Source organism: Nasonia vitripennis, chromosome 4, assembly GCF_009193385.2.
Source record: "Nasonia vitripennis strain AsymCx chromosome 4, Nvit_psr_1.1, whole genome shotgun sequence".
Lineage (NCBI taxonomy): Eukaryota > Metazoa > Arthropoda > Insecta > Hymenoptera > Pteromalidae > Nasonia > Nasonia vitripennis.
The window spans coordinates 25637527-25664549 of record NC_045760.1 but is presented as its reverse complement, the minus strand read 5'-3'; the positions used below and the strand labels follow the sequence as shown (position 1 = coordinate 25664549).

Here is a 27023-nt window from a genome sequence, read left to right as displayed (position 1 = left end):
TAGCAGCTTATCGCATCAACTGCGTTTGTCGCATCATTTCTAAATCAAAATAACATTAGCGTCTTTTTCTATTACAGGCACCTGTATTTCCGCTCAGTGTTTTTTGCATCAGGAAATAAAAATGCCGAAGCTCAATGACAGTCGTAAATCTGCGGCCCGAGATTAATTTTATTACATGCATCGTCGAGTGGCTATCTTATCAAGCGCTGCAGATATATGTAGAATTCGTAAATGCAGCGTTTCATTATATCGATAATTGGAACCAAAGTGCCCGCAATGAATCACGAGACGAAAGTTTTAAATAACAGCTCTTTTATTCGATGCAGTGTGTGTGTATAAATAGTACAAAAAATCGGTCTTACGATTAACGCTTAATAACTAGATTAAAATCCGCTGTGTACGCACGAGTTAAATACATTGCACAAAGAGCCTGAAGCAACTGGACTCGGGCTTCACCCAGACGCCGAAAGACTTGTCTTCGCGCATCGACAGCCACGTGTAGTTGTTCAACTGGAACATATAGAAGTCGTCGCGCGCGACGTACTGAGTGTCCGACGTCTGTTTCCCGTCCAAGAGTATACCCGAGGTGTAGCCGAGTTTAGTGCACATGTTCGTTACTTCTCTCTGCGTCTGAACCGGGCGCGGGAAGCATTCGGAGTGAAGTACGCCGAAGTCTCTCCGCATCACTTCGCCTTTTCCTTTCCTTCAATTACGAAGATAAAAATTATGGATTTAACATTGTTTGCCTGAAGGAAAATTATTGTTAAATATACTTACAGATCTTTCTTGTCGGACTTGATCGCCCAGCAGACATCCTCCGCTTCGTCTTCACCGAAGGGACAATCGCTCTCTCCGTCGCAAACGAAGTCCTGAGATATACAAGCTACAGTGCCGTTGACGAAACTCCTGAAAACGCGACGTTGAAAATTTATAATAATCGTATTACGTTACGTACTGTGCACAAAAAGCATCGTTTACTCAAGGAAATCCTGAAAGTGCATCGCAAGGCTATATACCACAAGCATATGCGAGCTTGAATAAACAAGCACTATTTGAATATGCTAAAACTCAAAGTGCACGTATCTTACATGGCTCTCGAGCACCTCGAGAGCGCGAGTGCGAACAAGTTGTTAAAAACGTCAGAGCAGCAAGTGTAAGAATGTGTATTGGCAAATAATGCAAAAATAAAATGCTCGCATCTCTCACCTGTGGCACTTGAAGCTGGAATCCTTGCAGAGGCAGTTCTGATAGTTTTCGTCGGATTTGTCGAGGCAGTGTCGTCTACCGTCGCAGACGCGTTTCGGCTCGGTCAGCTTCAGATACTCCCCGCAGTTGCAGACGCTCGGTTCGTCGCTTCCATCGGCGCAGTCGACCTTACCGTCGCAGAACATCTCCTTGGGCACGCACTTGCCGTTTCCGCAGCGGAGCTCGGATTTCGAGCATTCTGAAAATTGACGAGCGAAAATGAAGCGTGCGATGGACAATATTGTGGGGTGATGAGCTTACTGCATTCGAGAACGTCGCTCTCGCATCTCTCCTTCATTTTCTGGCAGTGCTCGGGGCTCTCGTCGGCGCCGTCCCTGCACTCCCGAACTCCGTCGCACACTTGCTCCCAGGGTATGCACTTCCCCATCGAACATCTGATTCCCTCGCATTTGGGCTCGTCGAACTGCTCTACTTTCTCGTCTACGATACAAAAACAGTTTGCGTGTAATAAGGACGTAAAGTTGCATTTGCTAAAAAATGCGCGCATTGGCTTCAATTTACCGATAGCTTGAGAGAGATGCGCGTGTATGTAGTCGATGCTGTTGAGGACCTGTTTGCTGCTGAAACCGCAGTTCTGATCCTTGTCTTGGAAAACGGCCGCCGGGTACCAACCCCCCTTGCTAAAGCACACGACGTTTCCACTCCAGTTGACGGTTTCGTTGGTCCTCTGTGTACAACACGTGATTGTAGTATCTTCATTCCTCTTATTTTTTTGTTACGAAATTTCAACTTACCGAACACGTGGACGCGTTGTCGCTCCTCTCGGTGTAGCAGCGATGGCATTTGGGACAGTTGTCGACGATCGGCTGCAGGAACTGCATCTTCCTTTCGTGACGGTCGTTAACTCCCAGAGCGACGCACGTGTCCTCCTTAGCGGCTGGGAAGATCCTGAAGAAAAGTGTATTCTCAAAACCGAAAAAAAAAGAATAATTCAATCATTGTAATAAAATTACCTCTTTTCCAGGTAGAGCGGCTGCACGTATCGCGTCATGTTTATGCCGTCCTTCAGTCGGAAGAGCGAAGCATCCGAGTTTTTCAGCGGCTTGATGTCGACGATCTGCGATGTTTGCTGGTACGGACTGTTAAATGGAAGATCCGGACTGGACACTCCCAATGTGGCGGTCGTGTAATTTTTGCGTAAGCTGTAACGCGGTAAGTTATTTTTAAACTATATGCGACGATTATTATTTTTAGTATTAACATGTTTAAAACTTACTCTATGCCGTTTCCGCACACGGAGCTACTGAGCAGCAGGTCGTTCTCCAGAAGCACAGCCGAGCAGTGGTATTTTCCGTCGACGAAAACCGAAGCTTCCCAAGGCCAGAGGTAATCTCTCTTGTTAGTTTTCGGATCAACCTTCAAGTGGACGTTGACTTTTCGATCGAGTATGGGTTTGCAGCGAAGGTGCAAACCGTAGCAGGTCTTGTCTTTGGCATCCCTCTGGGCGGGTGTCACTTGCGGTGGATATTCGTAGCTGATCGGATGATCTTTGGACGCTTGCCTCTCTTTGAGTCTATGCGTGTTCACCAGGATCTGCTCGGCGGAGTCGACGTTCCTGTGCAAGAGAGAAACGATATCGTTATTTTTTTGTAACGTAAGAAAGAGATTAAACAGCGACAATACCAACCTGAAACCGAAATACTCGCAGAACTTCTGACCGACAGCCATCCGTTTGGTGAAGTTTTGATATTCGGAATTGAAGCAGGAAGGCCGCCAAACTCCATTGTTGTAGGACGTCATTACTCCCTCCAGGTTCAAGTGGGGTCTTTTGTCCAAGTCAAAATTCACATGCTGGCCGTCGGTCAATGCGACTAAAATACGTATTCGAAAAATGCAGTTATTGGCGTTATTATTGTGACTAAGAGTGAGAAAATAAGGGACACTCACAGCAGTCAAGCTCGTCTTCGTTCAGCTTGCAGTCCATCGATTGGTCGCATCTCTTTTGCTTGGGTATGCAGCCTCCACTTCTGTGGCAATGGTACTGATCCTCGTTGCAGAAGTCTGGAATGCATAGAGATATAATTTTCGTCATCGCGTGCGCAAAGTTCAACTTTACGCCCTATACCATCGAAAAGTACTGTTTCATTACCGCATTCCTGCTCGTCGCTTCCGTCGAAGCAGTCGACGTGACCGTCGCAGATTGCGTTCGGCTGTTCGAATCTGAGATAGTCCTTGCAAGTGCAGTCTTCCTCATCCGACGTGTCCTCGCAGTCGTAGACGTTGTCGCAGCGCTTCTCGAGCGGTATCGTTTGGACGATTCTGCACATCAGGAAAATAGTCGAATACAATAGAATCACTTCAGAATGAAAATAAGTGATAAAATCAGACATACCTCTTGCAGCTGAATTGCGGAGCCAACACGGGTATAGTGATCGTGAAAGTGGTCGTCTCAGTGTCGACGACGGCATTGTCGGTGACCGGAGGTACCGGAGCCGGTGCGTTGGTCGGCAGAACAGCAAAGTTACCCGATGCGCCTTCGGCAGGTCGATCAGTCATCATGGGTATTTGCCAGCCTTCCGAGTCGTCCTGGCTTTTCTGCTTCGATTCGGGACGGAAACGCTCGTAGTAGCCTATCTCCGGACAGTCGATCTCGTCCTCGGCCCCCATGCAGTCCACCCTGCCGTCGCATCGCGCTTCGGCCGCTATGCACTTCTTGTAGGGCGGGTTGCACCAGAAACCCGCGCATTCTTGGGAGGGGAGGAACGAATTTCGTTAAAGTTTCACCGGTAATTATATATTTTTTATGGAATGTCTGTACTTACCCAGTGTCCAGTACTTCTCATCGGACTCGTCGTAGGTGCTCTTGGTCTGCAGCTCTTGCTTCAATTTTTCGGCCTCCTTGGACCTGGACATCGCGTTGTACTGGCGCTGAAATCCGGCTATGTTCATCGGCGAAAACTGAAACTGCTGCTGCTGCTGCTGCTGCTGTGGCTGCTGCTGATTTCCCGGGGGTGATCCAGGCGACGGTACATAGGTGCAGTACAACGGCATGTTGTTGTTTCCTCTCTGGTTCATCATGATCGGATTCATCATCGGATTCATCATGGGCTGCGTCATCTGCGACGAAAACTGCTGTGTCATAATTTGAGGAAAATTCGGCGTAAACGGCGGCGCTGGCTGTCCGTTCGGGAAGAAGTACTTGATCTGCTGGTTCATATTGGCTGCTGTGCAGATAGAAGAAAGAAAATCGAACAATAACAATCATCGAGGGTAAAGTGTCGCGTATACGGCACAATAGAGTTAAATTACCGTGCTGCGGCTGCTGCTGCTGCTGCTGTTGGCCGTAGGTGGTAGGCGCTGCCGGTGGCTGTTGCGGTACGGGGAAGAATGGGGAGCTTGGCTTGAACTGATAGGAATTCGAGGAGGATGGGGGCCCGTAAAAGCATACCGGGATGGAAGGCCAGCTACTCTGCGGCGTAAACTGAATCTGCTGGCTCGTCTGCGTTGTCTCCGCAGTCGGCACAATGATCGGCGACGCCTCGTCTACGTTACGCGTCACCTGAGACTCTTCGCGCGCTGACGCTGCTTGAGTTTCGTTATATATATATTTTTTTTTTTATGATATTAAAAATTACACAAACTATATCATAGTATAGGAAAACGTAAGCTTACCCTGACGCCTGTCGTCTTCGTCGCGCTCGACGATGGTGGTATTGTAAAGGATCTCGGTGATTTTGGCGCCGCTGGCGAGCTTGGAAGTGTTGGTGACGGATTCCAAGACCTGTTTGCTCACTGCTGGCATCGGCGTCTTCGGTATCCTCTCGGTGCGCTCGTTGCTCTCGTCCTCGTCGTGGGAGTAGACGTGGTTCTCGAAGAAGGGCAGGAGATCGCTTATGCGATCGTCGCTGTGTCTCCCGAAACTGTTGGGTAACAGGCCCTCGATGCCCTTGTCGTCGTTCTGGGGCTGGTGGTGGTTGATGGTGTTTCGACACTGCAGACACTCGAGTATCTTTTTGAACTTGGCGTCCTTGGAGTCGGTCTCCTTGAGGATGCCGTGCTGCACGAGGCTCTGGTGCAGCCTGTCGAGCTTCTGGTTCATGGCCTTGGTGATGCCTCGCACGCCTGATTGTGCAGAGTAATATATAGATGAGTAGCTCTTGGATTAATAAAATTGTGTTTTACAGGTGAACGTACCGCTCAAGACGATTCTGCACTCCTCCTGTCTGGCCCTGCAGTCGGGGAGGCTTTGCGATGCCTGACGCTTCAGACGTATCTTCCGGGGCCTGTCTTCGGAGTAGAGCAGTCTTTCGTCGGCGGCCACAGCCAAGACCGTGTCCTGTGTCTCCGGGCCCATACTGAGAGAAATTTGAGACATCAGAGGAACCTCGTCGCCGTCGATGCGAGTCTGGCCGAAGTATCCCTCTGGAAAACGCCAACCGAATGTATACAATACACGTCCGAAATAACCATTACGTGCAGCAAAGTTTTATACACACCTGACTGAAGAGTCACGTAAATCATCACGAGGACAAAGCAGGCGAGCAGCGAGATGGAAAACAGCAGCGCGACGAAACTGGTTTTGTAAGAGAAGAGCGAGCCGAAGCAGGAGCGCTTAGATTTGGCGCCGTCGAACTCGTGGGTCCTGGCTGTAAGTTCGACTTTTTCGATCATGATATTCCACGCGATATGAATATTTTATAAATCTATAGTTTATTGCTGTATTACCATAGGGAATGCTCAGCGCGCTGCGCTTCTGGCTAACTTTGAAATCCTGGAACACAAATGAGACGTGAAAATACATACAGTGCAAAACACGGATCACTCGCAAAAACGACTTACCATCTCGAGGGAAGCTATGCTGTGGCACACAGGAGCTCCTCGATGTTCGGCAGTGCGAGCCACTCTGAGAACTTTCGTGTAAAACTGAGGAGTCCGATATCGTAGCTGCGGGCGATATTATTGCAGCGCTAAGCAAAGAGGGCAAGACTTTCGTAACGAACATCATGTTTTTAGGCTAGTGACACTTGCAGCTGTTGCAGATTTTCTAAGGAATGCGTCGACGACGAACGACACGTTGTTTTTTCGCCGCTCGAAAGTAGGCTATTCACCACGATTGTGCGTGCGCAGCGATTCGCGTCATCAGCATTCGCGTGAATGAAATTATACGATGTCGCCACACTCTATTCTCCGATATCGATTATTTTATGTATGACGCTCTCTCGTGTGTCACAAAATACCACTGCGACGGGAGACGAATCTCGAGAGGAGCCCGCATGCTAGAGGCGAATTTAAAATCAAATTTTTCGCGAAAAGAAAGGGCTCGAGTCGATACTTCCGATAGCCCGCATGAATCGCGCGCGCCGGGCTTTGAATATGCCTCTAATGGCAGCGGCAGTGTATTGCAAAACAAAGACGAGTCTCTCTCACTCTCGGCTGCGTATATTAAGAAGAAAATAACGGTTTATATATATATATACAGGATAAAAGCTCGAATCGCGCATAGAAAGCGCGTAAGCGACGCCGAAGGAAGAAGGAAGTCTGGGCCGTGAGCGCGCGCGCGCACTTATCGCGCGCCCTTGAAGGTCCAGGTGCTCTCTCTCTCTCTCTCTCTCTCTCTGAATGTCGGGAGGAGGTAATTCTGATCGTAGTGCGCGCAGGCATTTATACATGTACACTGAAATGCGTGCGCCGCTGCGCTTTCAGAGAGTGTAGCGCCTTAATCGTCCGTTTCTCTGATGCTTGGGGGCTTTTTCTTTCTCGCGCGACGCGAAAGAGCTTCTTTTCACTCCGCTCTCTCGATCTTGGCACTTGGGTACATACTTGACGTGACCGTGTGTGTGTGAGCGCGACATGCGAAATATTAATTCGAAATCGCGACGGTGTACGTGTATTACAGTACAAAAAGGTGCGCGCGGGTAGTCTACATCCGGTGCTGTATATATATATATATAGAGAGAGAGAGAGAGAGAACTGTAGAGGAAAGATGAGGGTAGCGATCGCGAGCACTTGAGCACGCAGTAGCCGACTGCACGGAACAATGCTGCCTACTTTTTCCCTCTGACTCTCTGCAGTATACTCCACGTATATACTCTCTGCAGCACATAGGTCGCGCGCATATAACGAAACTTGTAAAAATCAGGCATCAAGACATGTTCCTCAGCGCCGAGAATCCCGTGGTGACGGAATCCTCGAAAGGCATGCTCGGCTATGCGCGAGCGATCGAGCGTATGAGTGCGCGCATATAAGTACGTAGAAAAAGAGGAAGTGTCGGGGGCCACTTGAAGCGCGCGCCGCCGCACACTGGGATCGGAGGTGCGGGGCCCCCCGGGCGGGTTCCCGCGCGGCGCACCCGCCTGTCCATAATCCGAGAGCGCGGAGCTCACGTCAAAGATCAGTGGTATTAGTTGACCCCCCGTGCGAATGGGACCCCCCGCGAGAGAGAGAGAGAGAGAGCAAGCTTCGGGCCACTTCTCGGCGGGCTTTTTACCTGTGTGCATGTCAGAGTGCGGCCAGTCTCTTGGAAAAATCCGCGAAAATCAAGTGCTCCAATGTGTGTGGGAACTCGCTGACTCCGTGCATGCGCATGCAGCGTTTCTTCGATTCGACGCTGGCTGCGTCATTATTACTATTGGTCCTTGTAGGCCCTCTCTCTCTCGAACAATGCGCGAGCGCATACATAACGCGCCAGTAGATACACGAGTACTTATATACTCGCGGCGACGTTTTCGAGTCGGTCAACCGCCGCCGGCGTGTAGGTACTTGATTCCGACGTCGTTATCCTGGAAATCAAAGCGATGCCTGCTCCTTTGTGATATATATATATATATATTGTAACGCGGCTCTCTTTCTCCGCAATTCATGTAGATGTACTCTACGTATAGTAAAATATTCTAAGTCGTGCGCACTACTTGGAGGAAAGTATTAATCTCGCATTTTTTCGCGCGGGTCTCCAATACGCTTATTTTCGCGCAAGAAAAGTGCTTAGCACGGAGAAAAAGTAGCTTCGCGCGTACACAGCGAGGGTAATACGTATATATATAGGTGTATAGCTGTATAAAGAAGGCTGGGCGTAGCGTCGTTCATGGGCGTATCCTTGGCGGCGATGGGCGGAGCCAAAAAGAGCGCGGGTATCCCTACTGCGAGCGAGTTCCGCGCGTCTCTCCTTGCGCGCATGTGTATATATATATATATATATATATATATATATATATATACACACGCCGCGATGCTATAATAGCTATTTTTTTCGAATCCTCAGCTGCAGCTATGTATATTGGAAAAGTCGAAGGCTGATGCATATAACCGATTGATCTGCGCGGCTACGGGCAATTATAAACGCGGTCTCTCCGAAACGCATGTGCGCAGTGCAGCTCTCTCTCTCTCTCTCTCTCTCTCTCAAGTGTAGCAATATCTCGGCCGGCCTGGTTAGTCCTGGCATCGGAATGCTTTGAACTTTGCCACCAGCAGGCTTTGTCCTGCGACGCGACGCTCACTCGAGTATTGCACGACGCGTTAAATTATTATTGAAGCGACGACGCGAGCTTTTATTAAAATTCCTGCGCAGCGGCTTCTTATAATTCTCGCGCTTTTGGCGTCGGCGGCGCTCGGCTTGTGTACACGTGAATTATTTGCGAAACGCGTCAAAAGAACGTCTCCGTGAATGCCGAAAATCTCTCTCTCGAGGAGGAGGAGGAGGAGGAGGAGGAGGGTGACACTTTTGGATCTCGTCGCTCCGGGGGCAAACGTCAACCCTTTTTCCACGCTCTTAATCATTGCTGCTCTTCGGGAGAGATACGGCACATTATTTTTCCCGAGATACTCTGTTCGAGACAAGTAGAGAAAGAGGGAGGAATCGATCGTCGGCGAAAAACAAATGAATATAGAAAGGAGAGAGCGACATTAGCATCTGCAAGCAGAACGAGAGATCTTCAAGTGTATACGACGACGTCTTAGCTGCTCCGAAACAACCCCATGACTCGAGCTTCTGCTATTCATGAGCAAGGGGTAGAGCTCCTTTTCTTATGTCTTGCCGCCCTCGCGCATGAATTTACAATCGACTTCCTTCTCTCTACCCGTGTATATACTATATACACACACACACAATACATTGCGCGATTTCTTCCCACGCACGCACGATCATAGAAATATTATCTCCACGACAAACACCAGAGTCCAGGCGCACGTGCTGCTGTCACCGCCGCTCGGCATGCGCGCATTATATATTGTGTATAGAAACGGAGTAGATTACACGCGCGCCAGTTAATAAATATGCTAATGCGCGGCCGGTTATACGGGGTGTCCGCGACGTCCGAAGATGGAAAATCTCTGCAGCTTGTATTATATACGCAGACACACACACACGGCGCAAAAAACGAGCCGCGCGCGCACGACGATCAATTTTTCAATTATAGAGACCGACGCGCATATAAGGAATATAAGAGCAGCGGACAATGCTATATATATATATATATATATACAAGCACACACACGTAGAAAGAAAGAGAGGGAGTATATACGTATAGAGCTCTGAAAGCAGAGCGAGAGCAAATAACTAAACGAGCGGCCGATTCGCAATGGTGCGCTGCCGGTAATCGAGTGGGGTGCCTGACAATGACAGGCCCTTATATATATACTCTCTCTCTCTCTCTCTCTCTCTCCTTGCTACTGGTCACTCTCACACTCTTATATACACTCGCTCCCCTATATACACACACACACATACAAACGTGCGTATAAGGTTCTTCGCGCGCGGGAGCCGAGTGAAAGAATGTTAAGCCAAAAATTATTGGATCTAGCCTCTGCGCGCAATTAAAAGCCGTCTACTCAAATCAGCGGAATAATCCCCCCGACGCCAAAGCCGTCTCGATGCACATATATCTATAGATTGGGGGCCTACGGGAGAGAGTAGCAATATCGCGCATTAACCTTTGCACGTGAGAGAGAGAGAAAGCCGTCGCGCGCGCGCTGGATATCGGCTTACCTTAATAAGCTGGCTCCCGTGTACACGAGGGCGTTTCCATGGCCGGCGACTAATGAAACGCTATGTATACTATGCGTCCAAAGCGCCGGCCCCCGATGCTTTGGCTCTTTTTGTTTTGTTTTTTTTTTTTTTTTTTTGAAGCTCTGGATAGTCTTGACTTTTCTAGGCTTTTATATAGAGGAGCGTTTAACAGGTGATGTTGTAAGTATAGTGTGGAAAATAAAAACAGATACATCTTTCGCATAATAATAAGTGTCGTCGCTTTATTAATATCTCTTTCGATTATTTACAAAACTTTGCAGATATATAATAATAATCTCTAATTCCTTGTGTGTAGGTTCTTTTGTTTGTTTGTTCTTTCATTTTATCTCGTCAATCTTCAACCACCTTTTACTCTCGTACGATCCGTCCGCAGACTATGTACTATATATTAGCTATATATATATATATATATATAGAAATCTCGAGCCGACTAAATACTTAAAACTTAGCCAGCCGTACGCACACGCACACGTTTTACACCTAAAATGCAGCTAAAATTTCCTCTCGCTCTCGCGCACACTGTCTCTAATTAGATTCGCCTATATATACTGAGCGCGCGGCGCATGTGGAATTGTTCGCAAACATATTTTCATCGTCACTGGAAACCTGATGCGCGGCTATGTACACACTCTTACTATTACGCTTCGCTTTCACGTGAAGCGTCAACTAATATTACATAATATTCCAAGACGATTCGCTTTTTTCCGAATGGACGAGAGACGAAAGGAGAATTAATCGCAGTTGTGTGCGAAATCATATTGTAATGGATCGACATTGATGATGCAAACTACTTTCGTCCACTGGAAAAATACTCGCACATGACAAACAATTATCCACTCACACAGCTCTGCACACACGGGTTATACACGCGCGTTGCTTTCTTGTTGTATATAATTTGAGGAAATAAACGTAAACGCTCGCTCTCGCATTCATTTTACAGTTCAGAATATGCGTTGGCGCGATCCGGCATAACGGACGGCACAAAACTCGATTCTCGCTGGACATTCTACATTTTTTATGTACATGCGCTACGGAGAGAGGCTGAAAGAGAGAGAGAGAGAGAGAGAGAGCGTTGTGTAATTTTTTTCCCAACTCTTTCTCTCTCGCCGCTCTCGTTCCTATTTTATATATATTATATCCATATTGTGTGTCGCGCTGCTGCTGCTGCAGCGTCGGTGCGGCGGCTATCCTCCGGCAATGTGACGCAAAATTGCGAGAGAAAGTCGAGTGGACGAGGCGCGTTTTACCTAAATTACTATGTGCACCCGCGCGAGGTATACGTGTACGATGTATATACGTATACCTGTATATATAACTCGGTGAAACGCGACGGTTCGACGCGCGCCTGCACACTGCGTGCAGCGCAGCAGGTACACATATATGTGCGTACGTGCTCGTATATATCCCTTTGTCCGCGTTATATTCGTTCGCTCTTTCCTCTCTTCGACCGGTTTATTTCAATTTCGCGTATCGAGCCGTTTTCATTCTGTTTCGGTTTAATTTTTTATTTTTTACTTTTTTCTCCCTCGTATTCGCGTCGTTCCCAGCGGATTCCGATCCGAAATCGCCAGTCGCGTTTTGCGACATTTAAGTACCGCTCGTCACGCGCAGATTATACATCGATGGGGGACAGATAGGGCTCTATTTTCTCTTTTTAAAAGTTTATTTTTGGCAATTTTTTTACAACCGATACTCCATTTGTATTATACTCGCTCTCTCGGCCACTGCCGCGTTTTGATTTTTCAAGAGGGATTTTTGCCATCGTCATCGCTTCCTATTCCTTCCTGCGTGTATTTTGTACCATGTATGCGATGCGCGCGCGCGGACATTTTCAGCGAGAAAAAACGTGCGAATCGGACAATTGCATTTCAGACGAGCGCTGTGTATATATAGATACTCACTGCGTGCCCCGGTTCTTGTACAGCGGTGATTTATACAAAAGTACGGAAAATATTGTAATCGTCGGGAATTAATGCGTGCGTGCGTGTGACAACGTTTATACCAGCTACGATTGGCCTCTACCGACAACAAACTAAGCATTACAATAGAATTACAATGTTTTTGTCCCTTTACAGTAACATATCTCAAGATGATAATTATATGAATTCGACTAAATTATTTTACACTTGTTATAAATAGCTTCGATAATTACTTAGATTTACAATTTTCAAAAATCAAACCGACCTTGCTCCGAACGAAATCGTGCCTCGCACGCGAGTCTCGATATAAAGATTTCGAATACACTAGCTTTTACAAAGCATTCGTTGTCGTCCAATATAACAATGCAACAAAAAATACTTCTTCGAAGTGAATAAAGGATATAAATGTAAATTAGCAACACTTGCGCGATTCTCTCTTCAATAATAACCACGCGGAGCAAAGTTTACAGAATGCGACGCTGTGATAGATGCAGTATACGATATAGCTAAAATTATTTTTAAGAGATCTTGAATCAATCAACGAACAAAGTCTCGACGAATCCGGTATACAAGACACGCGACAATCTTTGCGAGAAATTCAAAAATCGTTCTTTCGATGATTTATATGATAAAAAAAGGACGACTGTAATCTCACAATCTATACACACGCCCGCGACTCTTTCTCTCTCTCTCTCGAGCTGCCTTTTCCGCCGGCTGATGGCGTCTCTATCACAGTGGTCGTCGAATCCCCGCACGAATACACAGTAATAATAATAATAATAATAATAATAATAATAATAATAATAATAATAATAATAACCGGGCTGTGTGCGGGGGCACGTCGAGAGTTGCGAGTTGCAGCGTATACGCGGGTGTCTATTGCTTAGCGGGGTAACTCTGCGTCCCGTGCGGAACGAACCTCCCGGAATAGACTTCACGGACTGTCGTCGGCAAGGGGGTACCAGGAGTCCGCGGCGGCAGCGGCGAGGGCCCAGGGTCCGACCGCGGCTGCAGCGCTGGGCGCCGCGTGAGCGTAAGCCGCGGCAGCAGCGGCCACGGCCGCACCCGCCGCCGCGGACGGCGCGCACTACCAGGCCCTACCCTGGAGCGGCAGGTACGCGCCGCACTGGGGTTGCTGCTGCTGCTGCATGGCCGCCTGCTGGTTGGCCGCCGCCGCGGCGACTCGCGTGTACGAGCAGTGCTGCAGTCCCTGGCTTCCGCTCATCACGTGGTTCATCGAGTGGTGCGGCAGGGAACCGGCTCCGTGATGCCCGCCGCCTCCGCCGCCGCCGCCGCCGTGAGGATTGCCACCGCCTCCCATGTGTGGCGCCGGACTTGCCAGGGCTCCGGAGGGTCCACCAGCACCCCCTGCGCCCCGGCCACCCTCGTTGCCGCCTCCGCTGCCGCAAGGCTTGCCGTCCTTGACCAGCACCGGCACCGCTACTCGTCGTGGCGAACTCGCGCTCTGAAAGCAGAAGAACGAGAAATTTTTATTTATTCACCGATGCAGGCAGCTCCGGTATGCCAAACAGAAGCGCAGGTAGCGGCGAGCGAGCGAGCACTCAGCTGTATCAACATCAGCGCGCGGCTACACGGGATTCCTCTCGCTTTCAAAAATATATCGCGAATGCGCTTTCGAAAAACGGCTCGTATAACTTATCCGTGTATTGTAAGCGTGGGCGGGATAGAATTAATTCGCGGCCGAGTGCAGCACTCAACGCACACAGAGGAGTAGATTTAGCGCGTGCGATGATTTATGTGTAGCGGCGGCTAACCATACGCGATTACGCGCCTCGAGTGTTATAACGCGCGTGCGGCGATTTCCGGCGAAAATTAGGAAGTAGTCACGCGCACGCGACGACGATAATTCGCCCCGCGTTGTTACGCCGTATCAACGCTCTGTGTCCCGTCATTTTCGAGCGGATATGCGCATAATATAACAGCGCAGTGCAGCCGAGTAGGATTATTCCGCGAGAGTCAGCGAAAAAGTGCGCATCGATCCGCGAAAAGCTCGCTCGAGGAAGAGAAAATACGCACGTAGAGGCAGGCAGGTGTTGTATCCGACTGTACCGCGCAAGATGGCGCCGGTTCTCTCTCTCTCTCTCTCTCTCTCTCTCTCTCTCTCTGGCCCTCTCGAGAGGCCGTTTCCGTGCTCCCCTGCCAGCCAACCTCGCTGTATCCGCGGCGCGCACGTTCTTCCCTTCCTCCCTCGCTCTGTCGCCACCCTCGCAGCCCCCGATGCTCGAGAGAGATTTTTTACCGCGCTCGCGACGACGCCGCCTGGCGGAATAAAAGAGGCGTGTGCGCGGTGTACAAATATAATTTTGATTTATGTCGCAGTGTGTAATATGTTTTAATTAAACGTTACTTTTCAAAGAAACTCTCTATACTAGCCGCTCTTTGAAATGAGCGCTGAACATTTTCCCTCTCGTGAGCATCCGGGTCAGCGGATATCCCTCTCTCCCTTTGACGGATTTTCTCGCGCGACGTTTATCCGAAAAAAAAGAAAAATCGCGGCGACAAAAAGAAGAGAGTCCGGTACATACAATTTTAACGCGATTCCGACGACGTGTGTATAGAGCCTCTCTCTCTCTCTCTCTCTCTAATCAGAAACGCCGTCGGCGGCGGTAAGGGAGAGACGCAGCCGAGCGCAAAGAGAAATTCGCCAGGCGGACAAGTGGCGAGATAGAGAGAGAGAGAGAGAGAGAGAGAGAGAGAGAGAGAGAAGGGCGCGGGTGGCGCAATTACGCGGCGATAAGCCGAGAGCAGAGCAAACAGCGAGTGTTATATACGCGGTCAAATTCGAATCCATCATCAGCATCGTCGTCGTCGTGTGTAGATTTTTCAATCTACGTTATTACAGCTTATACATCGAAGTTTGTTCACGCCGCGAACTAACGAGTAAATTATATACACGTCGGGGCGGCTTCTCGCTCGACTGGCTGTATAGCCCCAATAAATAGGGGAGCACAATTCACTCTATACTATAGCGCGCGCTTGCGGAAAGAAAAATAGAGAGAGAGAGAGAGAGAGAGAGAGGGGGGGGGGGGGGGGGGGAAGGGCCACAGGCTATTGAGATTCGGCTAGAGATCGGAACGGACAGATTACTTTCAGCTCCATTAATGCTGTATGCCGTGTTTATACGAGCCGCCTGGCCGCGACAATGTCGGGCTCATTGTTACGCCATTAGCCGCGATCCCACCTCGCGATCGGCTATCGCGATACCTATACCCCCTAAACACACGGCCCGCGTCGCACCTCGAGCCGATAGATAGATCGACCGACGACGATCTTTATCGGGATCGTTCAGCCGCGCATCCTATACTTACGTATACACAAACACTGCGAACTATTCACTTTTTTTTTTCCTCGGATATACGCAGCATAGGAAGCTGTTTAATTCACGTTTATACGCGTATTATTATGCCGTTGCACATTTCCACTCGGCCGTGCGTGATCCCGCGTATACGTGCCGCGCAATAATGTATTCGACATCTGCGCAGTATGCGCGCTGTATCGCGACGATCGAATTTATGCGCGATTCGCACTTTTCTTCCCTGTATACTTACGCTCTTTTTTATCTCGCCGCGAGAGATCGCGAGACACGACACGTCTCGCAAATTTTTTTTTTTTTTTTTTTTTTTAAGCGTACCTGATTCTGGGCGTTCTGCTCGGCCATGGCTTTTTCCTTGGCTTGTCGTTTGCACTTGTAGCGGTGATTTTGAAACCAGATTTTCACCTGAAATCAGAGATGCGGGAAAGATTATTAATTATTGTTATACAGTAAGGGCTACAGCGTCTAAAGTTATGAAAGAAAACAGAGACAGTGTATAGAGCGCATGCGCTGGAGGGCATTGGTGTAAAACCGCTTTTACGGCAATTGAACAACGCGATTAGGGCTAGCCGCGTGAGAGAGAGAGAGCCGAAGGCTGAATCGGATCTGGCATCTGCTTATGACAGCGCGCGTTATAATCCGGTATATACCGCGCATCCCCGTTTAGAGCTCTGTGTATGTGTGTGATCGCTTGATGCGCCGGATTATTTCCACTTCACACTTCTCTCCGCACATAGTGTTTGCTCGCTCGCGCCTGGACAAAGGAACCTCGGCTGCGTGTATACAGCTCGAGGACATTAAGTTTTCGAAAAAAAAAAAAATCGATCTAGTGATAAAGATAAAGACGCGTACGTTCGTCTCTGTCCGTTGTTAGTATTTTGAAGTTGGCGCAACGAAAGCCCTTCAACCCCCTCTCTCGCATCAGTGCAAGAGGAAACTAGAGTCGAGAGAGCGACAGGTATATGTTGTAAGCTGTGGTCGAGTCGCGTATTACGCACTGATGATGCAGCGCGCTGACCTTTGCCGTTTTTCCGCACAGATCTTATCCAGCTGATATTCACGGTAGTTTTCGTTTCGATATACACACGCAGTTCGCTCTTGAAAAACACGACGCGGAATCAAGTGACCGCCGCGTTCTCGATTTGCGTTTTATCTGCCCCTCCCCCCCGCCCCCCACTCCTCTCTTGAAGCTTTCATACCCTCGAGAGTCTTATCTACTTTTGTGAACGACTCTCTCTTGCATCCTACTCGTTCGTTAACGCCTTTTTATTGCTCCTCGACCTTGCGCCACTTCAGCATCGGCTCTCACTGGGTCATCACGTGTGCGTGTTATATACGTATATATTTATAATCCGGTGCCCGATCGATCCCTCGAATTTTCACTCAAAATAACGAGTCGATCGTGGATTTCCGAAAGGTTCGACGTGTGTATGTGTGTATATTCGCGCGAAGGGGAGACAGAGAGAGAGAGAGAGGAGAGAAACTCGGCTCTGTTATTCCAAGAGAACCAGCAGCGACCGGCCGACACGCAGCCTCCGCAGCAATGTGCTGTGTAAACAGCTTTCCGCCAGTTGGACGAGATAGAATCGAGCTCACGAAGCCCGACCGAAGAGCTGAGAGACGGAGTAGAGAATTATAAAAAGCAGAGGCGTGACGCGGCACAAAAGCTCGGCTATACTACTACTACGTCTGTATATTGATTTTTTCTTTCTTAAATCCTGACGCCCAGGCTCTCGCTCTCTATTCACGTCCGCGAGTGACGGCCGCTCACGTTTTCGGCCGAGAGAGACATCTCTCTCTCTCTCTCTCTCACTCGCTTCGTGATGTCTATTAAAAACCCTCTTCCACTTGTTCTTCTTCTCTTTTGTTTCGCTGATAGTTTCATCAAAACTACCCACTCCCAAGCTTCGATTTCAAGTTTGCTCGGCTCAAACACGCATTTCGGCGAGGGTAAAAAAAATTCAAGGATCTTTCTCCGATTCTGCGCGCTCTTCGTCGCAAGAGAACTGAGAAAGTGTGTACGCGTGGTAGTGCAGGTAGCCGCGCGACCTCTAGTACGATGACTAAGGCAGATCTTTCTTTCTCTCTCTCTCTCTCTCTTACACTCGCGCGAGCTTGTTTATCTTGGCTAGTAAGCACGTAGGCATATGCATACACAGCGCGAAACGGAGCAGTTCGACCACCAAGCGCGCGGTTTACTCAACACGGGCAGCGGCGCATAATTTCCGATTATATACAGTGGGGGCAGCCCACGCAGCAGCAGCAGGTATATATACACACAGCTCGGGGCCTTATGGGAAAATGAGTTAACGAGACGTGAAATCCTTCGTTGCGATTGTTTGGACTCTTCAGTTTTTGCCCTTTTGACGTTTTAACGAGTCAGAGCCGCCCGCGCAAAGCCCCCGATTAACTCGGCCCTTCGTTCTCCGAGAGTATATATATATATATATATATATAGAGGCTGTTTGTGACTTGGCGCATTCGGAACGCGAACGCAAATAAATCATTAGAGATCGGAAAAAATGTATACACACTGGTGATGCGCCTTGTGACGTGTGTATAATGTACGCTATATAACGAGCGCTTTCCGGCACTGCGGCTTCTTCCTCTTCTATACACAGGAATTGGCTTCCGGCTGAGGCGCGAACTATCAAAGACCGATAAATTGTAGGGTGCGATATCCGTAGGCGTCGCTCGGGGGCACATGTCAGCCGCACTCACGCTCCATTATATAGATATAGATGAGAGAGAGAGAGAGAGAGGGAGAGAGATCCTATGAAACGCCGATAAATTCCGGATAATAGATCTCGGCGCGAGCGTGGAAGGGACACTTTGATGCGCGCACGTGCGCGCTCACGCCAAATGCACATCGTCGGCTCCGATTTTATATCTCTCTGGATAAAAATGATTTAAGCGCGTAAAGTGCAGTGCTATGCAGCCGCGTTAAGGAGGAAGAAAGAAAGAAAGAAAACAGTATATGTAGTGTTATATAGAGAGAGGGCATCGGGCGCAAGGAAAACAATTGATCGTCTCTGTGTCGGACAGCGCGCGTGTCAGTAAGTACGAAAACATAGAGGCTCCCCCCGGACGATTGATTGAGTTAAACGTAACCTCGTTATTCGCCACAGCGGAGCGCGTTTCACGCCCCCTGTACACTATTCTCTGCTACGGCCAATTTTACGAGCTATCGCACCTCGCCGCATTGTCGCCTTGTTTCGGCTCCTCTATATATTCTTATACGCAAGCGCAGGAGAATTTTATCATACATTAATTGGCGCGTGTTCCATATATGGCGCCGGAGGGATGCGCACATATTCCCTACTGTTGTTTCAAGCCCTCGATGGGCAAATGGCTTTCTGATTAGCCGCAAAACTAAAGCCCGGAATTATCAAGCGAGTGTACACTCGCCCCCCTTTTTCCGTATCAATGCAAACACGAGCGAAAGAGAATTAACTCGCGCAAATTGGGGACTCGAGTGCTCGGCAAACGTCGGGCTTATATACGCTTATATTTACTACTGCTTAATATCGACTTTATATGCGGGGGTGTTTGCATTGAGAACGAATTATAAATCGAATATACTGACGACGACGACGACGACGACGACGACACATAATATTATACAGAACAAGTCAGCGGTGCAGTAGGCGGATATAATGGACGGCGTGAAAAGGCGACTCGCTCGATGATCTTGTCGCTGTTTGCCCTGGCGACGCGAGCGATGTATGCACCCTACCCTCGTGCGCGCGCGCGCGCTGTCAAAGTGCACATACAAGCGCGAGCTCGCGCCTTTAAATGGGCTTGAAAAAGAGCCTCTCCCGGCACCTGCGCTCAGCATCAGTATCAGATTTCATATGCGCCTTGAGCTCTCGCGCGAGAAAGAGAGAAATGCAATTATCCGGCGTCGCCGGGTCAATGGCGCAGTCGCTCTTCATTCTCTTCATCCTCAGGAAGAATCGCGTGTGCTTGTAAGGCGAACTAGAAATATCCTCCTCATTTCTGCGCGAGCAATTGTCTCGCTCTCTGCGGAGATCGTTATATATACATATATATCATTCTCACATGTGCAGCTCGCGCGCGCAGGGCTAATGGACGTATTAAACGAGTCTTTTCTGTCTGCATCCTGTCGTTTACTTGCGTATCCGCCCCCCTCTGGGCGCTGTCTCCGTGTCTCGTTATACCTCTTGTTGTCTCCCTCTTTCCTTCCTCGAGCTGATGCGTGTGCTGCAGTACCTTTCGCGTTTCTTTTATTCTCGACGCAATTGCTCCCTCTTTTAATTGCGGAGTCGTATAAATTGATAACGTTATCGGCCAAATCGCAGAGGCTGTATACGCGCACATCAAGCACTTTGCCGCGACGACCCCATGGAAAAATAATACTCTGTGTGCACAGTCACCCTCGCGAGCGATTCTGACACGCACACAACACACACGCAGACACGTCCTCCTCTCTCTCTCTCCTCGACGCGTAACATAATACTCACTCATTTTTCATTCTCGCGCGCTTGCGCCGGAGCAAAGATTGAGGACTTGATGCTGTTTGCTCGGAATTTTCTCGGAAATTTAAGTAGCCTATTGGGGAACAAATAGCTGTCGCTCGCGCGCGAAGATAAATAAAGCTCAAGAGAGCTGCAAAAAGCCTCGTCGAAGTGCAACACCAGCGATATGCATAATACAGGGGTAATTTGCGCGAGCGCAAGTACAGCTTGATAACAGAGAAGAAAAAAAAGTGCGAGTAGCTCGAGCTGCGCAACAGAGTAGTACAGACGCGGCGGCGGCGGCGGCGGCGGCGGCGATATAACAAAAGACCAAGGAGCGGCCCGCGTAACAATGGGGGCTGCACTTGGAGCAACAATGCCATCAGTGTAAAATGGAGGGCCTCCGCCGTGGCGCGCGCGCATCTGCTATATAGTGCAAAGAGAGAGAGAGACTTTCGAGCTTCCGCGCGCTGCGAGGACATAGCGTGAAAACGATATGTACAGCTCGACTAATAATCGCAAGGCGCTGAAAAGTTGGCCTGATTGCAATCAAGCCTCGGCATTGAGAGCGCGCAGAGTTCCGTCGCGCGAGGGAGAATCTCTGATGGGCATTCTCGAATCGTATATACAAACCTGCGTGGGTGTGAGGTGTATGATGGAGGCGAGGTGTTCCCTCTCGGGCGCGCTGAGGTACTTTTGCTGCTTGAACCTCCTCTCGAGCTCGTAGACCTGCGCCTGCGTGAAGAGGACCCGTCGCTTCCGCCTCTGCGCCAGGGGGAACTGCATCGCGCTCACGCCCATGCTGACGCCGACGCCGACGCCCATACCCGAGGACTTGGCCATGTCGCCCATCGACTGGCCCACGGAGCAGCCGGCCATGTTCGTGCCCGCCGACGCTGCGGCTCCCATCAGCCTCGAGACTGGAACAGAATTTTTTGGCAAACCTCTTATATATACAGTTTGTATAACATATCGTAATTATATATGGGGAGGTCCTAATTATACACCGGGAGGTCCTGACGCGCGCGATCGACAATTTCATCTCGCCGTTTAAACTCTTTCTAATGCGATCCTTTATTCCTTCCGAGAAATTAAACCGAGAGACTCGCCTCATTGTACGGAGCTTTCTCGCAGCGTCATCGCGCGGAACCGAACCGGATTCTTCCGTCAGGCTGACGGCTCGATGATGATGATGATGATGCTGCCGCTGCTGCAGCATCGAGACGGTTATTACGAGACGGAGAGTGAGAGAGAGAAAGATCGCGTAAGCAGTGCCAATGAGCGTCAGCTCTCGTCGCTCGTTAGACAACACTCGAGAGCGAAGATGGCGGTCAAGGCCCACCCGCGGGAAGCTGCCGTGAGAACCTTCGAATCGCTCAACGCAGTGCGTCTTATTTGCTCGCGCAGAGAGAAAATCTGAGAAAGCGGCCAGTCATCGGAAACGCTGCGGCATCTCTGCCTTGTTAAGCGGTCGTTAAAATTGAGCCACACGCGCATCAGGGGTTTTTTCGACGTTTGAGCTCCGATGTGCAGTGGAAAAGCGTTGCGGCTAATTCTGATGCGTTATTTGATCGGACGAGTAGGAAGTCGCCTCTCTCGGCGATAAGTGCGATTCTCTGTTGACTTTGAAACGGGACGCGAAACCGAAACCCGTCGTATGTTCGCTTTGTCTCGTTTCCTCTGCGGCGGAATATAAACGGAGCTCGATATACGTGATCCGCCGGCCGATGTCAAGATTAGCGCGAATATCGTCCGGAAATTCGAGCCGCTACGGGCTTTTCCGGACGTAGCGCGGAGGTTTTGCAAGCTCTTTTATATTTCCTGAATTTATATAGGACTGCCGCTATACTCGCGTTGGGGCGCCTATTCAGGATTGTTCCGTTAGAGTTTCGGTAAACTTGAACACCTATTGGGATTTCAAGCGTTAGTATCGGAGCGAATCAATTGTGTCGATTATTTCTTTCACAAAAAGCAGAAAAGAATTTAGTTTTCCCAATTAAATTCATTGTCACTGAATCAATGACATTAAATCTGTTATATAAGAAGCTCCGGTTGGATAGAGTATTTATGATACAAGCATTAGCCACATTTTACTCATCAGAATCGTCGGTGTGCAAAGCCGATCTTGCCGCGCAAAGTACTTTCCACACCGTTTTTTTCAACGCGATTCGCGAAGTCACTCATTCGTCACCAAAACTATATGTTCATTACAACAGAGAACGAATTGCTCCGACCGCACAACACTTGAAATCCCAAGAACGATCGCAAGCTCGTCGCGGCTGGCCGTCGGCGTGACTAGAATAGTTGCGCTAGCAGAGAAGAGCGCCGCAAGAATGTCGAGAGACGCCGGGAATCCTCAACGAATTCCCGGAAAGCGACACTGCAAAAGTATACGTTACACGCATAAATGTACACACATTCGTATACCAAAGCATAATATACTCACTTGCGAATCTGGGGTCGTTGGGTGTCGGCGGCGCGGGCGCGTACCAGGGATGATGATGCGAGGATACGCCGTGGGAGCGCATGTGGTCGCCGCCGGCCCCGGGCCCGCCGCCCACGCCGGGGCCCGCGTGATGGTACGGCGAGAGCTCGGCCGCGCAGTACTGATACTGCGGTGTCAGCTGCATCGTCGCGTATGGGTTGCCCATGGCGCTCATGCCGGGCGTCGGGCCGCCAGAGCCGGGCACCCCTCCACCGGTCCCGTTGCCGCCGCCGCCACCGCCGCCGCCGCCGCCGCTCGCCGCGCCGCCGATCGTGGGCCCCGGCGTACTGACTCCCGGTGTCGAGCCGCCGTGCAGCGGCGGACTTCCGCTGCTCGCGCTCGAGCTGCCCGTGTTGCCGCCGCCGCCGCCGCCGCCGCCGCCACCGCTGACTCCCCGGGCCCCGCAGGCGTTGCCGGCGTTGCTGTACGGCGAGCCCTGGCCGTGGGGAACGACGCCCTGGGCGGCGAGCTCGAGCTTCCGGTAGGACTCCTCGATGGGCGAGAGGATGTCGGTGACGCTGAACGGCGTCGTGTGGGCTCCGCCAGCGCCACCCTGCACGTGTCCACCGCCGGCGTGCTGGTGCTGCTTCGGCGACAGGCTCATCGCCAGGTCGACGCCGTTGAGCTCCGGCAGCAGACCCGCCTGCTCCAGCTCGGTCTGCTGCTGCTGCTGCTGCTGCTGCTGCTGGTGCTGGTGGTAGCTGGCATTGCCGGCAGTGCTGTTGGCCTGACTACCGCCGCCGCCACCGCCGCTCATCTCGGCGAAGACCTCGACGCTCCTGCCGTCGAAGTAGCGCAGGTACGAACCGCAAAGAATTTTGGCGACGTCTTCCTTACAACCCTAGCGGCATATCCTCCTCCTCCTCCTCCTCCCGCGCGGCCTGTCCGAGAGAGCTAAAAACCGAAGGCTCTCGGCTATCACTCCGTCATGGTCTTCACTGCCGCAGCGCACAATAAACCCGTACAATATTACTCACGGCACTCGCGGCGAAATCGCGGCCAGGGCCGGCCGGCGGCCGAGCCCGGAATAACCGCGACGCAGTCCTGTGAGAGAGGCCGAGCGCGAAGCGGCTGCGTATATAACACTGTGGCACGACGCGGACTCGGAGCACTCGGAGATATGTGTCGTCGCGGGCCCGGCCGCGCGCGCGAGATCAAGTCTCTCGTCGCTCTCTCTCTCTCTCTCTCTCTCTCTCTCTCTCTCTCTCTCTCTCACTTTCTCTCTCTCTTCGGCTGGCTCGAGAGGACGGTAAGAGATATCCACGGTATATAGACTGCGTCGCTGGCTGCTGCTGCTGCAGCGGCAGCGGCACCGGCACAGAGAGCTGCTGCGGAGCCAAGGGTTGTTGTCTCTTCCGGCGGCGCTGGGACTCGCGCTCTCGTGTCGAGTCCCTCTCTGGCGCGCACTCTCGCGCTCTCTCTCTCTCTCTCTTTCGCTCCTTCTACTCGAACCCGGCCGCCGAGTAGTAGTGTAGTAGTAGTAGTAGTAGTAGTAGTATAGGACCAGCTGCGGTACGGCGGCGGCGCTCTCGTCGGCTCCAGGGCTCGCTCGCTCAGCTAGCTAGGCACAGGCTACGTAGAGGCTCGCTCGCTCGCTCACTGCTGCCGCTATGCTGTATGGATGAATGAATGGAGAGTACTGTTGGGGCTCTCCTGGAGAGGCCCTCTCACGGCCGCTTAGACCCACTCGAAAGAGAGAGAGAGAGAGAGAGAGAGAGAGAAAGAGAGAGAGAGAGCGACGCTCGGCTTCCCCCTCCCTCCCGAGAGCAACCCCACGAGAGCTGCACAGCATCAGCTGCGGCTCCTGCTCCTGCGCTGCCCCGGCGCGCGCGAGACGCCAGTCAACTCGAGTACCCACTACACTAGACGGAGAGAGAAAGAGAGACTCCGTCCCTTCTCCCATAGGTCGCCGGGACGAGCTGGGCGGAGGCTGACGTTCCCCGAGCCCGGCAACGGGCTTGGCCAATCGCTGCGGGTCTCGGCGTCGCCGCGGAGACCGGCCGCGAGGCTCCTGCCAGCGCCGGCGCGCCATCGCGTTGCGCCGCGGTAGGGGAAACTCCGGTTTCGGGTGGGGTGAACCTGGTGGCTGCTGCGATCTGCCGAGGGGAAGGAGGCTGTGATTGCGCGAGCTACGCAGGTAGCCCGAATGTACACCTCTATAGCTCGATCCTTTCTCTACTTGCGTCGCTCGCGCGCCTACATCGTCGCTGATGTGTTTTCAGTATATGCATATAGTTTTGCCAAGCCAAATCGCTGCGTTTCAGGTGTCGATCGACCTTTTTATTTTTGTCTCTGAATCCTTCGTTGAATTTCGATTTAATGGTCGAGAGCGAATCAGGCTCCGATAGGTTGAATTTTAAACTAGAGTTCATTGAGATATACTCAGAAAACGTTATTATCAATAACTTTTGGCGAATTGGAGATCTTATATTATGCGGTCTCACGCGTTCACCAACTTTGAATTTCGCACCGCCCGTTCAGACGAAGGTAAGCGACAAGTATTGATCGTCGGTAAGGTGGATTCCTCTCCTGCGCCAAAACACAATGACACCACGGTTACCGACCGAAGCCACTCGTACTTACCGTCCGAGTTTTTTTCACGTCGGCGCTCTCGTGTTGATTCGAGTTTTCAACATATATATATATATATATTTCAACCGCACTCTCTTTTTCTCCCTGCCGCACTTGCATCGTCTGCATAAATTCGCGGGAGAAAATGAGTTGCAACTTGCTGCGAGTTTACAGTTCGTTTGTCAAACCGTTGCGGCAATCTTTGTTGTCGACGAATCGTGAGTCCATTCATCTATTTGATGCTTGACTCGCTTAACTTTCCGTGCAATGTGCTTTGTTTTCTTCGAACATAACCTCAAAGTCAAAACAATTTATACGTATATTTCTGTTTCAATTCTCGTACTTTTTCAGGTATATGCAGCAATGTTACTGACACACATCAACAGGTTCTCAAGCTACAATCCCCTACCGCTTGTCAGATCCGTTTGACTTCGTTTTTTACAAAGTGTAAGATAAACATTGTCGGGTATGCATGATCACAGTGTATAAAAGATTGTTATAAATCTGTCTTTTTGATCTTTTAGATACCGCGGACTCCTTGTGGAAATCTGTGACCAGTGTCAGTAATGCAGGTAGACAAAGAGGTAGAGGAAGGGGAGCTAAGAAACTCATGAGGGATTTGAACAGGGGCCAATACATTGGTGTTGGAAAAATAAACATGCTATGGCCTGGGTTAACTGGACCGATTATGAGAGGATCGACTGTCATGAAACAGCAAAAGCTTCCAGAAGACACTCAGAGAGAAGCCAAGCTTATCAAAATACGAGATTCTATGCAGAACCGGAGATCTAGGAGGATTCATCCATTGGAAAGAGGATGGACCAGTGCAAAAATGGGTGGCAGAAGTATCGGCCCACCAGATCCTGTAAATGATGGTACGGTTCATTTGTCAATACCTTTTGAATACTTAAATTCATGTTTATGAGATAACAAGTCTTTTGATCTCTGAAATTTCTGCAGAGGTTTTTGTAGGCTTTGATTCAAAGGTAATAGAGCACAAGATGGTATCTCATATGACAGGAAACTTGGGACGGAAAAGATCCTACAGCTCATTTGTCATCACTGGTAACAAGAATGGATTGTGCGGTATTGCCTTGGGCAAGTCGGCTGAGGGAAGAACAGCTTTGCGTTTGGCCAGAAACAGAGCTGGATTCAAATTAATGCATGTTCCACTGTACAAAAATCACACGGGTAATCAGTCATATTTCCTTCAAGTCTTGTCATTCAAGTAATTCTTGAATTTTCTGCTTTCAGTGTTTCATGACTTTTTCACTCAGTTTGGATCAACTAAACTGTTTGTTACAAAGAAACCAGAAGGCTATGGCCTAGTTTGCCATAGAGCTATCAAATGTGCTTGCGAAGTTATTGGAATAAAGGATTTGCATGTCAAAGTAGAAGGTTCTATCCATTACCAGCACATCATCAAAGCTTTTCTGATTGGACTATTAAGACAGGTGAAATTAAAATCATGTTCAATTTACACTATAAATAAAATAATACTGCAATGATGTTTATGCAAATTATCGTTTACAGAAAACACATCAACAACTGGCAGAGGAAAAAAAACTACATCTGGTTGAAATGAGAAAAGAGAATTTGATGTACCCAGTAGTAGTGGCAAGTCCAAGCGTAGTCAGGAAACCAGAGGAAGTTAAATCCACAGAAGTATTGAATTTCAAACAATACGTTCTTGGTGGAAAGATCATTCTGAAGAAGAAAAAGTTTCCTCCTTTCTACGAAAACTATGATTCTTACAAACTGAAGAAAAGTAAAATGGAATATCTGAGAAATCAAGATCAGGTCAGGATTAGAATGTTGGCAGAGTACGGAGAATTTCGAAGTTTTTTGACGGACAAATATCCAGAAGCAAAACCACAACCTTTTACAAAGAAAGAGGATGATTAGCAAACTAACATTTTATAAATATAGCTATAAGTGTACAAAAATTGAATAAAATGCTTTTAACGCGTATTATACGACTTGTAGTTGTGGATATCGAATTCTTTCG

General features: G+C 49.7%; 3 protein-coding genes across 6 annotated transcripts; 1 reads left to right on the top strand and 2 right to left on the bottom strand.

Annotated features, from left to right (window-relative positions):
- Nucleotides 1–295: 295 nt before the first annotated feature.
- On the bottom strand, nt 296–6181 carry LOC100678276 (serine protease nudel-like). Of its 4 annotated transcripts, none has more exons than XM_031930516.1 (19): nt 6046–6181; nt 5932–5977; nt 5703–5864; nt 5401–5628; nt 4879–5328; nt 4516–4791; nt 4029–4430; nt 3599–3953; nt 3356–3525; nt 3154–3267; nt 2894–3077; nt 2483–2821; nt 2220–2408; nt 2001–2154; nt 1768–1933; nt 1507–1686; nt 1207–1444; nt 778–906; nt 296–703 (listed from the first exon to the last, which is right to left on the bottom strand). In XM_031930516.1, exons 1-19 carry the CDS (start codon nt 6046–6048, stop codon nt 409–411), a joined length of 4080 nt encoding a protein of 1359 aa, XP_031786376.1. In that variant the 5' UTR covers nt 6049–6181; the 3' UTR covers nt 296–408. The 4 variants fall into 4 exon arrangements, with proteins under 4 accessions (XP_031786376.1, XP_031786377.1, XP_016842822.2 ...); XM_031930517.1 differs by having other exon boundaries at nt 4029–4427; XM_016987333.2 differs by having other exon boundaries at nt 4516–4788.
- Nucleotides 6182–10422: 4241 nt separating this feature from the next.
- Nucleotides 10423–24295, bottom strand: LOC100117472 (homeobox protein Nkx-2.4). The gene is made up of 4 exons (XM_031930525.1): nt 22406–24295; nt 20593–20879; nt 15800–15886; nt 10423–13612 (listed from the first exon to the last, which is right to left on the bottom strand). Exons 1-4 carry the CDS (start codon nt 23199–23201, stop codon nt 13235–13237), a joined length of 1548 nt encoding a protein of 515 aa, XP_031786385.1. The 5' UTR covers nt 23202–24295; the 3' UTR covers nt 10423–13234.
- A 782-nt stretch (nt 24296–25077) lies between these two features.
- On the top strand, nt 25078–26994 carry LOC100117516 (28S ribosomal protein S5, mitochondrial). The gene is made up of 6 exons (XM_016987341.2): nt 25078–25233; nt 25367–25462; nt 25540–25890; nt 25976–26206; nt 26270–26469; nt 26549–26994. The coding sequence occupies exons 1-6, from the start codon at nt 25161–25163 to the stop codon at nt 26918–26920; spliced, it is 1323 nt and encodes a 440-aa protein (XP_016842830.1). The 5' UTR covers nt 25078–25160; the 3' UTR covers nt 26921–26994.
- The last annotated feature ends 29 nt before the right edge of the window (nt 26995–27023 follow it).

Coding starts and splice junctions, on each gene's coding strand:
- LOC100678276 (XM_031930516.1), bottom strand. Junction 5,629..5,702: donor TTACGTGACTCTTCAGTCAG/GTGTGTATAAAA, acceptor GGCGTTTTCCAG/AGGGATACTTCGGCCAGACT. Junction 907..1,206: donor TCCAGCTTCAAGTGCCACAG/GTGAGAGATGCG, acceptor TCGCGTTTTCAG/GAGTTTCGTCAACGGCACTG.
- LOC100117472 (XM_031930525.1), bottom strand. CDS start 23,201: ATGAGCGGCGGTGGCGGCGGCGGTAGTCAGGCCAACAGCACTGCCGGC. Junction 20,880..22,405: donor CAACGACCCCAGATTCGCAA/GTGAGTATATTA, acceptor ATTCTGTTCCAG/TCTCGAGGCTGATGGGAGCC. Junction 13,613..15,799: donor AGCAGAACGCCCAGAATCAG/GTACGCTTAAAA, acceptor TTCTGCTTTCAG/AGCGCGAGTTCGCCACGACG.
- LOC100117516 (XM_016987341.2), top strand. CDS start 25,161: ATGAGTTGCAACTTGCTGCGAGTTTACAGTTCGTTTGTCAAACCGTTG. Junction 25,234..25,366: donor ATCTTTGTTGTCGACGAATC/GTGAGTCCATTC, acceptor GTACTTTTTCAG/GTATATGCAGCAATGTTACT. Junction 26,207..26,269: donor ACTGTACAAAAATCACACGG/GTAATCAGTCAT, acceptor TTCTGCTTTCAG/TGTTTCATGACTTTTTCACT.